The 12,430-nt window shown below is 53.7% G+C and overlaps 1 protein-coding gene across 1 annotated transcript in view; it reads right to left on the bottom strand.

Annotated features, from left to right (window-relative positions):
* The window catches only part of ASTN2 (astrotactin 2), a 272,947-nt gene that overhangs the window by 114,830 nt on the left and 145,687 nt on the right, over positions 1 to 12,430 (bottom strand). Inside the window, exons 13-15 of the mRNA XM_027687651.1 lie at positions 2,654 to 2,778; positions 2,158 to 2,262; positions 546 to 725 (exon numbers count right to left, since the gene is read on the bottom strand). Coding sequence (XP_027543452.1) covers positions 546 to 725; positions 2,158 to 2,262; positions 2,654 to 2,778 — 410 coding nt within the window. The remainder of the gene's footprint in view (positions 1 to 545; positions 726 to 2,157; positions 2,263 to 2,653; positions 2,779 to 12,430) is intronic.

Below are 12,430 nucleotides of genomic sequence, written 5' to 3' on the forward strand. Positions count from 1 at the left end.
CGGGGAATATCCCCAACTCCCTGGAGGAGAGAGATGAATTGGCAAATGGAAGGCTACAGCGATAAGGGAGTTTTTATAAACATAACCTAATTGTATTACTTCAAAGTCCTGAAGTTTATTGCCCTGTTTAATGATGTGTCTCGTTATTTATGGTGTAGCACAATGAGTCTGCTATTGATTTAATGCACTTCCTTAAAGACTGTCATTGTCACAAGCAATAAAACAAAGCCATTCTGAGACAGCTCATTTATGTCACATCTCCATCAGCCGACCCCGAGCACCCCCAGCATGTGGGGGCCACGTGGTGAAGGGGTCACCCTGGGGAAGGATGGAGCCAGGGTGTGGAAGCTGAAGGGCAGGAGCTGGTAGGGTGGGTTTGCCTCGCTCAGGGATGCTGCCAAGGGACATGTGCCACTGTCTCTTGACACTGGGCATTCAGCCTGGGACAAGTCTCCTGCTTGAGCCCACTAACCAGCACGGTGAAGGTAAATGCATGGGGAGAGGGGGTGATTTGTGCCCCTGCCCGTTCCCGCCGCCCTCCTCACCTTTCTGGTACTGGAGCCAGAGCTGCTGCTGGACCTTCTTGCTGGGGAAGTGGATGGTGCAGCTGAACTCGGAGCCGTACAGCGCCTCCGCGATGTAGTGGGAGCCAAACTGCTGGATGAAGGAGAGCAGCTCCTCCCGGCTGCTGTCCTTGTTCAGGATCTTCAGGATGTTTGCAAAGCCTGTGGGAGGGAGGCAGGGGATGGGTGGGTTGGCCAGGCAGGGCTGGTAGCCACAACCCATGCCAAGGAGCCCCACAGGATGCCTGCTCAGATCATACAAGTCCCTGGGTGGGTGCAAAGTGCAGTTCCTCCTCTCTTACCTCCATCATCTACCTGATGCTTTGGAATCCACAACCTGTTATAACCCTGGGCTGTGGCTCTGAGTTCCTTCTATGATTCCTCTCCCTAAGAGATTTCTCAAAGCATTTTACAGGGATGTGCACGTGGACATGTGTGCACACACACCCCAACACCCACAGCCCCTCCTGCCAGCTCCAGTCTGGTGGCACATCATCAATGCTCTCCCCAGAGGATGTGCTTGGCCATTCCTTGCCTGTATCCATAACCAGAGGTGTTCTATCTCTAATCCACATACCCAGCACAACTGATAACTATTTTTGGGAGAGCTGGAGACAGCCCAGAGAGACACACAGGGCTGGGCTGATGGCAGCTCTGTGGGTGTTCAAGGGCTGGGGCTTGAGCAACATCCATGGAGACAGCGGGGACCTCTGGCATGGGACAAGGACATGGACCCTCACTGCTCTGTGGAGGTGAAATATCCTGGAGGCACTGGTGACTCCACAGCACCTCGGCATCATTTAGAATTGCTGATATCATCGTTTTGGTTCAGTGGTGGAATGGAAAACATACTGCAAGAAAATACGTCATAACTGTCACCAAAATGAGATTATCTGGCTGGTTGCTTGCTTGGTTTATTGAAAGGGAAGGTTGGTTTAATAAAAAAAGCCAGAAGAATTCATTTTGAGCTGAACCCAAGTATTTTTTTCGGCTCTGAGCAGGTTATTTCATTTTGGGGCTGTGCAGCCTGTTAGCACTAAATCTTTTTTTTTCTTTCTCCATTTAAGAACTCGTTGATTTTTAAATAAAAAATGCTATTTTGAAATGAAAAGGCAAAACATTTCAGGTCGCAACAAAATGTTTCAGCATTTCTGAAACAAAATGTGTAGCTATAAAAATGTGGAAGTGAAATGTTTTGACATTTGCAGGATCCTCCCACCCACCCCTTCTTCATCTGCGACTCCCGGCTTAATATGACCTGCTTTTACAAGTGCTTTGGGTCCTTTTGATATCACGTTTTTTCAAGTACTTACTGATTTTCATACATACACATACACACAGCCACCCCCCACGAATCCTCCCCGCAGCGTTGCTTATTGGCTTCATCCTGACTTTGACCTCAGCTCTTGCCTGAGCCACACAAATTCCCTGCCTCAGTTTCCACCCTGTAAAAAGGAGGAAAATCTTTCTGCCTGCCTCTGCAGCGGCGCTGGGAGCAGACCCTGGAGGTGGGAAGTGTCAGTGGGATGCTTGGGGCAGAAGGTCACCACCCGCCCATGCAGACACGCATCTCCCTGCCCCTGGAATCCCTCACCTGCAGAGAGGGTGATGGAGCTGAGCTTCACCCTGTAGAGGTTGCTCCTGACCCGCCAGTGCTGCACCATGGGGTAGCCCATTGCCTCGTCGTACTTGATGTCCCCTGCAAAGGAAGAGCCACTGCTGACCATGCTCTGGGGAATGCTTAATGCTCCCACCAGGCAACTGCTTTGCAAAGGGTGAGAAATGGGATGGTTGGAGGGACAGAAACCTCTTTGGCAGTGATGCCACAGGGTCCTCGGGCTGCTGGCAGGACCAGCACTGTGGCTGCTGGGAGCTCATGGGGACAGAGATGCTGCCATCTGTGTCGGGGTGGACTCACACAGCCCTTAGACTATTCCTGCCCCAGGCATGCAGGAGGAATGGCACAAAGGACCCCTGAGATGCCACTGGTGCTGATTCCTCTCAGGAACCGCGCTGGGATCCAGGGTGGGAAAAGGGGTTCTTAATTCTGCACTTGCCCCAGGGGCACTGAGCCTGGGGGCAGCTCATACCAGTGAGAAGCTGGAGGTCGGGAAGGGGCTCCGAGAGGACACCACGGCACTGCTCCTCCACGGGCAGCGGGATCACCAGGAGCCCGTCAGCCAGCTGTGGGAAGTCCTTGATGAAGTTATTCTCCCTGCAGAGAGAAAAAGACAACTGCAAAGCAACGATGCAGGGCACGGCCGGGCAGCAGGGCTGAGCTGCCCCAGTGGCACTGGGACAGGCAGCTCAGGAGGGTGAGGGACATCTCCTTGAGCAGGAGCCCTACCAGGGGATGGGGTTTGCAGCCCCCGCTGCAGCCCGTCCCTGGCTGTGCAGCCCTCTGAGGTGATGCTTAATGAGCTCCCCAGGGACCACAGCTCCATTAGCACTCCAGAAGCACGGAACTTCTCTCAGCCTGGGGACCCAGCTACTATTTTGGCCCAGATTTTCCAAGTGGGCCACTGGAGAGGGGATAGAGAGTGGTGAGGAGAGAGGAACAGCTGCCACACCTCAAAACTGCCCCTTTCCACACCTGCAGCATCTTGATAAGGACAGTCAACAGGCACCAGACCAAGCCCTGCTGGGACTCCACACAGCAGGCAGCACCATCACCCCACAGCTTCACCCCCCAACAACTCGCTCTCCAAAAGGAGCAAAAAGTACTTTTACAGACAGGCACCAAAATCCCACTCTCGTGTACAGCTCACAGTGCAATTTTACTACACATGCAGGATCTTTTCTAACCTTGGCAGGTATAACATTGTATAATAGGCCCCTAATGAATTGTTTCTAGAACAACGGTACCGGGGAAATTATTTGAAATGGTGAACAGACAGGTCTCTGGGAGATGAGCCTCCCCCGGCAACCGAAAGTGCCTCACGCCTGCGCAAAGGAAACGGGAGGGGGGATTTTAAACATTGATCTTAGAGCCAAAATATAGGCCAGGAGGCTCCACGTCCTCCAGATACGGAGACAAAAGGGCAGCGGAGCAGAAGAAAGGGAGGTTCCTGCAAAATCAGGTCAGCCCCAGGAGCCAGGGGGAGGTTCAGGCTGGCACTGCCTGCCCCAGCTGTGTTTTTTGGAATAGACTTTCTGTTAAACAGCAGCTGGTTTCACTCACCTTCCCTGATTTTACCCCCCACAGCCCGTTCCCTGGGGGGATGCTCCACCATCCCATGATCATCTCACAAGTGGGGACACCCTGGGTATTTCCATGAGTCCCACTGCAGTGAGATGCTGAATTCATGGAACACTTCCCCAGGGTCCTCCCACTGCTCCGGGGCCAGAATACGGCCAGTGCAACCTGAATGAGAGGTGAGCAAGAGGCCACAGCACTGTGCAACCAGCCTGGGGATGTTCCCAGCCCCAAGGCAGGTGAGAAGCACGGGGATGAGCAGCTGACAATGGGAACACGTGAGTGGGGTCCAGAAGCGTTCAAGGCCAGACTGGATGGGTCTCTGAGCAAGCTGGTCTAGTGGAAGGTGTCCCTGCCCATGGCAGGGGGCTGGAACTAGCAAGGTCCCTTCCAACCCAAACCATGCCAGGATTCCCTGGCTGCACAGGCAGCAGCTGGCTCCTGCTACACCCCCACCTCCGAGCTGTCGGCACCTGATTGTGTCTCAGGAGCTTCATTTTAGGCACTGCCAGAGAGAAAGTGCTTTATCTGTCTGAGGGGAAAAGCCTCTTGCTCACACTGTGCTCACAAATCTCCTATTGATCCTGCTGGGTGTGGGATCCCCGTGGTGGAGCGTTCTGCTGCTCTGAGCCCTGTGCTGTCTCAGCGATGCAAATGGGGAACTGCAATTACCGCCGGAGTCGGGAGCCGTGTGGGTGGTGGGAAACGGGGCTGCAAAATTAGGCATGTCGGGAGGGAATAGGGCAAGGAGCGTGTTGGAGTCTCTGCTGCTCTGCCTCAGCAGAGCAGGGAAAACATCAGCTCTGCCAAATCCCAAAGCCATGGAGAAGCACGATGCTGCACTGGGAAAGCGGGATGCAGCTGCACTGAGCCTGCCTGTCATCCTGGAGCATTGGGATTGTCCCCTCCCTGATCACTCAGCCCCGTACCTTGCACCAGGGGTGAGCACAGAGGCCAGGAGGGTCACTGCCTGTCCAGTCCCACATCCCACTTCCAAGAAGGCCAGGAGGGGATGCCCAAAAGGACAATGTCACTGTCTGGTGGCACCTTCCCAAGTGCTCTCTCACGTGAAGAGGCAGACCTGGCAGTGCCAGAAGAGCTCAGCCCCAGGGGACAAAAACACATGGCATGACAAACACCAGAAGCTTGTGTTCACCCACTCCCCTGCACCCCAGCACAGGGCAGAGAAGATGCAAAGAGCAGCCTCTCCTCTTCCCCCCTGTCAACCCACCTGGAGCATCTCACCAACACCTGCCTATGCCATGAGCCCATAAAACAGCTACCCCTGGGCATGAGTCTGGCTCATCCCTGAGGCAGGACAGCCTCAGGGGCTGGTGGTCCACGTGTGGGCAGCTAAGGAGGGAGGACCTGGAGGAGACACTCCCAGCTCAAAGGGACTCACACACAGCAGCTGCCTCTATGAGAAGGTAGTAACCCAACAGCTGCACTCTGCAGGCTGGGCTGCTTCTGCAATCCATTTGTTTAACTGCTCTGCACTTGAAAGGTCAAGGAAAAACAAGAGGCAAGTGGGAACCAAGGTGTGGGCACACACACCAACATGTGCCCACAGCATGCTCTCGTAAAATGAAGGAGCAGCAGCACAAGGCAGAACTTCAAGAGCACTTCCATGATGCATTTTTGCTACCAACCCTTCCTGCATCTCTTTCCCCTCTCCCCATCTCCAGCCCCCTGCTCCCTGCCATCCCAAGGAAGGGATGAGCCAAAGCCATGCAGGGGGAGCACCCGCTGGGTGCAGGGTGGGGGCACAGCACAGCCCCTCTGCAGAGCCTCCGCTGCCTCGGCGGGTGCAGGATGGCAAACCAGGAGCACAGGTGATGGGGACACACCAGGTAGGGGACTCTGCTGCCAGAGCTGCCCTAGGCATGGCATTCCATGGATCTGCAGCCGGCAGAGGGCTTGCAGCTCCTCTTCCACAGGGCCTAAATAATAAACCCGTGGCTCGCGCGCTGCTCGCTGTGGAGGCACAAAAAAAAAGTTCCTGCCAGGCTTTTGTGCTCTCTGGAAGCTCTGATCAAAGCCATCGGGCTCTGTGGGAGGGACAGGGACACAGACAAGGGGAAGGATGTGACAGCATCCCTGTGCACGTGCCTCCATCTGCTCCCTGCTGAGCCACCTCCGCACAGGAGCAGGACCAGGTGTGGGATTCACACCTGGGGCTCCGTTTCCAAGAGTCACAGCAGTGCCTTCATGACCTGGAAGTTCCTACCAATCATGGAGCCAGGTTTATTCCAACAGGATTGGGGGGAGCCAGGCAAACCTGCTAGGCCCACAACATCCTCCTCTGTCTCCTGTTCTGCTCTCCCAGCACCTCCCCAACACTCAGGAAGCAGCAGCTGCCAGATACTGAGTGGAGCAGCGAGCACGCCGCTCTCTCCAGAATCCACCCAAGGGCACAGTGTTCTCCTGCTGGGGATCTAAGCATCTCCTGGGGCATTTTGCAGATACTGAGTCAATATACAAGGAAATGCAGTTTCTCCTTCTCAGCCCTGGTCCCCAACAGCATCCAACCCAGAGTACGTGCCTGACTTGGAGGGAACTGACTTCCATATAAATGAGTCTGGTGCTGGGAAAGGTCAAATAGCCAAAGGGTTTAGAGAGCTCTGGTACCAGCAGGGTGGGCTCAGAGTGGGCTGAGGAGGAAGACAGTTGTTTGGATTAAACTGAGCTCAAAATCCTGGCCTTGATAGACACTTGGTGTAACCTTGGAGTCATAAAACATGCCTGTTACCTCTGGTGACACAGATAACTGACAGCAGCTCCCCTGTCCCAGGGTGCTGGTGGGGTAACAGCTGCTCAGGTACCAGGATGGGGGCTCAGGCAGTGAGAACCCACTGTGCAGCTGTTCTCCTGTACTTCTGACACCAGAAACACAAACTAACCATGTTTTTGGGGACTCTGACCTTAAACATCACCCCCAAGGTCACGCGGCACAGCCGTGGCTCGGTGCAGTGCAGGGCTGCATTGCTGCTCTCCCAGCACTGGCAGCATCTTATACAGCCCATGGGAAGCCTCCAAAAAGGACCAGTGTCCCACAGCACCCCTGAGCAAAACGGGCTTTTGGTGGAGCAGGAGAGCCTGATGCAGACACTGGGGTGTAGGTGGAGTCCTGTGGTCCTCCTGAATGAGGCCACAGCTGTCAGATCCTGGTCCAAGGCATGACAATCCTGACCCTGGGGCACTGCATCTCCTTGCTGAGATGCTGAAAGCCAGGGCCAACCTTGCAGTGGGATTCTGACCTGCAGCAGGGAAAGGTCAGCTGGTAGCTGATCATTCATTTCATTTTCCTGTTAGCAACACCACTGGGTGAAGGAGCAGCTTCTCCTCCTTGGCTCAGTCAGCTGTGGCTTCCTCCCTTCACACTCTGCTCCCAAAGGACATGGCCTTGAGGACAGACTGTGACCACCAACACTTTTGGAGACCCTCCTTGCACCTGTACAACTCCCACTGTGAATCCAAGCACCAGCTGCCACGGGGCTTCCTGCCACCACCCACCACTGACAGCGGATAAACAATCTGCATTGCAGCAATCGGGCAAGTATATTCATGAAGGGGTAAACATATATATATAAAATGACCCCACAAGTGATTAGCTTATGCCCTGAAGCGTGAGATTTAATTACCCTTATCTGAGCCAGCACAGCTACAAATGTTAATCACATTATCATCCAGTGAGCTTATGTTCAGCAAAGTGCCTACGCGAGAACCGCGCTTTCTGCTATGCAAGTCTGAGAGCACGCCTGCTCTGGCAAAGAATTATTTATTAATCTTGCTTCTTTCTGTCCCACATTGGCTCAGGGAGAACATGATGGATTTGAGGCTATTTAGTGCCAGCTTTTCACCCAACTTTCCCTTGGAGAAGTTCCCACCAGGGAGGCTGCAAGCTCAGGAGAGCCCAGCCTGCATCTGACACAGGGACATTGAGAAATAGCTTCTTTTTAGCTTGTCATCACCAAAATAAAAATTGATCTGGAGTCACTGGGAGACAGAAAAGAGAGTATCCTGTTGCCACAGCCACTTAGGAAAAGGTAAGTGGTGAATTATAAAGGTTTAATGCAAATCCTCCGAACCAGCAGTTACTTACTCCAAATTCACTGGGTATTAATTTCAGTGAGGCCCCATCCCTGTAGAACCGGGCAGGATAAAAAAAGTGACACTAGTTGGGGTTTGCCAGGTCCTGGAGCCCCTTCCAGCTCCCTAGCTTTCAGCCTTAACCACGGTTTGCAGTGATGTATGGTCAGACCAGGCTGTGGGGAGAGAGAGGACACACAACCCTGATCCCTCCGGTGCGGCCGCAGCCGTCACCCTCATTCCTCCATCAGCCCCTGATGCTGCAGGTAAAACTCTGTGCTGCCCATCCCTCCATGTCTCCAGCGTGTCCCACTTCAGTGCCAGCAATAAACAGCCTGACAATATTCAATAGCTGCCTTACCCCCTGGTTCAGGGAGAATTAGCATTTAAATTGAGGTGTTTCAGGAGGTAAATCATGCCAGCGCTGGGGCCGCAGTGCCTGTGGGAATACACGGTGCTCCTCAGGCCGGTGGTGTGATGGGTCTGCAGGGGTGATGCTCAGCACCATCCCCTTCATCTGCCCTTGGGCTGAGCCCCAAAATCCTCCACGGGGCTGGGAGCAACTGGGACCCTCTTCCTACCTCCTGTTCCCCCTTGGATTGGGCTCCAGCTCCACGGCTCTTTGATCCCAGCACTGGAATACTAATTGTGGTGCCACACTGGCACAGCTGTGAGAGACCCTCAGTGGCAGAACTGTGACTCTTCTTCCCTCATTGTGCTCACTTTGAGGACAGTGAAGAATGGGAGGGGACAGCAAGAACCAGGGCAAAGGGTGGTGGCTCTCACCAGGGACCGTGGATGGGAGCAGGAACTGCAAACACCACTAGTGCCTGTGTCACCAGGCACATGGTGCCATGCAGGGACTCCAGCCATGGCACAGTTAGGGGAACAGCCAGCAAATGACATCTGGACATGGGACTTTAAGACCTGAGACACCAGTGGCAGCCGGACAGAAGTGCACAGGTGGTGGGGGCAGCACTGCAGGGAATGGGATTCCTTCCTAGTGAACAGTTTATTCTTTGTAAAACAAGAATTCAGTTGATCCAAAGGTATTTGTCAACTCTGCTTGAAACAGCTGCAGAACCTGAGCAGAGATTTTTTTCAGTTGTTTCTTAAGTACAAAATAGATGGAGGAAGACAAATAGTTCTCATCACTGCACTGCCACCACCTCCGTTCCTCCCAGCATGTCCTTTGCCTCCCTGGGAACTAAAGGCAAGTTTCAGCAGAGACTGTGACTTCTTTTCCCTTCTCCATTAGCGCACTGGAACATCAACCTCTTTTCACATCACCACTGCTGGTGTTGAACTGATAACTCAACTCTCCACACCACTCATGCCTGAGCCCGGGTCAGCAGCTCTCTCTGGCCCCAGAACTCCTGTGCCCAAGTCCATCAGCATCATGCTCCTCCAATCCTGGTCCATTCCAACCTGATTTTCCCACGGATATCTCCAGACATCCCCCAAACACTGAAGCCCCAAGCAATGTCACCAAGCACTGAGAGAAACTCAGCCAGCAGTGCCCACCACCGCAGCACTGATGGTGAACATGATATTCATGATATTCACCATCATGGAGAAAAATTGCATCCTGTCCTGAAGTCATTTCTAAAGGAAACACAAAGGAATTTGCTCTGAGATGGAGAAGTGGCAAGTGACAGGAGCAGAGATCTCCCTCCTGTGCTCCACTGAGCCCTGGAGCAGGCAGCCAGTGGGAAGATGTGCTGCTGGAGAAGGTCCACCACCAGCACATGGCTCTGGCCAGCAGAGGCAACAAAGTTCAGGTGGAATATCCATAGCCCAGCCCCTGTTTATCACCTTTTACTCTTCTCCCCACCCCGCTTGCCATTACACAGCTATTTATTTATTCCAGTAGGGAGTGTCTCCTGTGGGTGAAATCCTGTGGTAGGCTGTGGATCTTTCTTCCCCTGGAGTGCCTGTTGGGAACAGGCTGCAATGGAGTGCCAAGTAAAAATAAATTTGGGAAATTGCAGTTCCCACAGCAACGCCTGGTGCCTGTGCAGCAGGCAGCATGCAGGCTCACAAACCTGGATTTATGCCTTATTTGTGGAGTCAGGGCTGCAGGAGGAATCCTGTGCAAAGCTCTAGTTTTCACTCTCTTACAGAACTTTGCAAATATACGGATTATTCCCTTTGAGGTTGAAATTTGCTGTGCTTGACCTAAGCTTAAACATGATTTCCTGCAAGAAGTTTTAATAAAGGTTAAAAAAACCCCATGTTTGAGTGAAGGAAAAAAATAAAAATCAGACACACTCATGGCTAGAGAAAAGGAAAAGAATCAGAGAATCACAAACTGGCGTGGGTTGGAAGGGACCTTAAAGATCATCTCATTCCAACCCTCTGCCATGGACAGGGACACCTTCCACTACACCAGGTTGTTCCAAGCCCCTTCCAACCTGGCCTTGGACACTTCCAGGGCTGGGGCAGCCACAGCTTCTCTGGGCAACCTGTGCCAGGGTCCCACCACTCTCACAGTGCCTCAGCAGCCTTGTCCTGAGCCTTGAACCTGGTGGCAGGGCCAGGAGGACACATCTGAGGCACGTGCCACCCCTCCTCGACTGGAAGGTCTGGGGAATTCCCAACACCTGATGTGGATGATGAGAAATCCGCACACCTGCAAAGGGCTGGCGCTGCTCAGTGTCTGCCAGGAGGATCCATGTCTGGCTCCATGTATCTGCTCTTCAAGGTGTCTCCCTCCATTATCTCTGCCCCCACTGACAGCCAGAGGCTCTGACCTTGTCGGCTTCCATAAGCTCAGCAACTCCCAGCTCTGTTACGATTTGAGATGACGGACAGACCTCCTGGAGCAGCTCACAGAGCTCCTGCCCACCAGGCTGCGGCCAGTGTGAGATGATGTGGGCAGGTCTCCCTGTGGGGATGATTTTTCTATGCCTGGACACTCCCTGTGGGTGATGATTTCAGCGCTGAGCTGAGCCAGGGCCGCGGGTCCTCTCCCGCGGGTTGTTTGGGTGCTGTTTGCAATCACTTCCCAAGCGCTGCTCAGTCAGTTCCATCCCTGGCGCTTCCCTTGGCATTGTTTGTAACGAGGCAACAAATGCAAAACTCCCACTGACTTCAGAGGAGCCAGGACTACCCGCCAGGACTTCCCAAGGAGCTGGCGCGAGGCTGGTGCCTGAGCTGCATCCAGTTCCTGTGGGATTTGGGCACAGCAGCCCCTCGCACCAGCAGCTTTTCCAGGGAAACCCACAGCCCAGCCGCAGCTTCCTGGGAAGCACAAGAACTGCCTTTAATATTAATATTTGCCTTTCCAATGTAAATGCGGACCCAGCTCTCCGCTCAGCACACACATCCATTCTCTTTAACAATTTGAGATCTTAAAACATTTTTTCCCCCTCTCTCCTAAGCTTCATCGTTAACCTTTAAGATGAAGATAAGGCGTAAGAGTTTGGAAAGGAATCAGGAGGGACCTTGGAAATGAGTCAGGAGCAGTGTTAATACTGGGCTGCACATCATATCTCTTCGGTTCTTCTCTCCCCCCAGGGTGATTCGGACTGCTCTTGACTACCACCATGGTATTACAACTCTAATGAGGTTTGGAAAATAAGAAACCCACTGCGGCGTGGGAGAAACTAATAGAAATTGTTTTGTCTTCTCTCTATTAGTCATTAGAAGCAGAAGAAAAACAGCCACAGGCAGTGGCAGGGCTGCAATACCACCACACATTTCATATGCTGGCACTCCGACAAAGTCATTTCAACGCAGCTAATGCTCCCACTTCCCCTCTGCACCAGACCTCCCGTGTGCCAGCATGGGCTCCAGCTGCACCAGCATCCCTGTGCCAGGATCCTGAGCCTGGGGTGACCCCAGTGATGCCCAGTGCCTGCCCAAGGTGCCCATAAAGGATGCTTGGCCAGCCCACAGCTCTACCAGCCTGGTGTCCTAAGGGACAGGGACATGCAGGGAGGCAATGGCAGTACCCAGGCAGGGCAGTGCTTGGGGACACTTCCCATAAGCAGCAGCTCCCTGGCACTGTCAGGCAGTCACAGCATATGGAGAATGAGCTGGAATTTGTGACCACATCTGCAGAGCCGTGTTTCTGTGTGCGGAGTTAATTATGGAAAACCACTAACGATGTGCAGGGCGGGGTGACAGCACCTTGCAGTGAACTCACCCCTGCCGTCCTCCCAGGGAATGGCAGAACCCAGCCCCATTCCCAGGCTCAGAGAGGTGCCCTGGAGCACCTCCCACTTTGCTTCCCTCCTCCCAGCTCTGCAGCCATCGCACACGGGCTGCCTGATGACAAGTGGCAGTGCCATCACACCTTCCAGATGTTCGCCTGCTGCCCATGGGCATGGGCACAGCTGGTGAGTGGCACCATCCCTGGAAAGCTGGGATCAGGCACACAGGCTGCTCTGCCTGCACTGGGCTCCTTCGGCCCATGCTGGGGGAGAAATGAACCGGCACAAACGCCCCGAGCTTTCATCTTCAGAAAATTGTTATTGAAGGCAGCAGCCCATGGGAGACTCCTCGCCTGGCTGGCAGGGAGGGAGCACAGCAGTGAGGAGCATTGCTGGGGTATGGGGAGGAGGGTGAGGGATGCTGG

The sequence above is a fragment of the Neopelma chrysocephalum genome, unplaced genomic scaffold, assembly GCF_003984885.1.
Source record: "Neopelma chrysocephalum unplaced genomic scaffold, ASM398488v2 Primary Assembly neopelma1_74, whole genome shotgun sequence".
Lineage (NCBI taxonomy): Eukaryota > Metazoa > Chordata > Aves > Passeriformes > Pipridae > Neopelma > Neopelma chrysocephalum.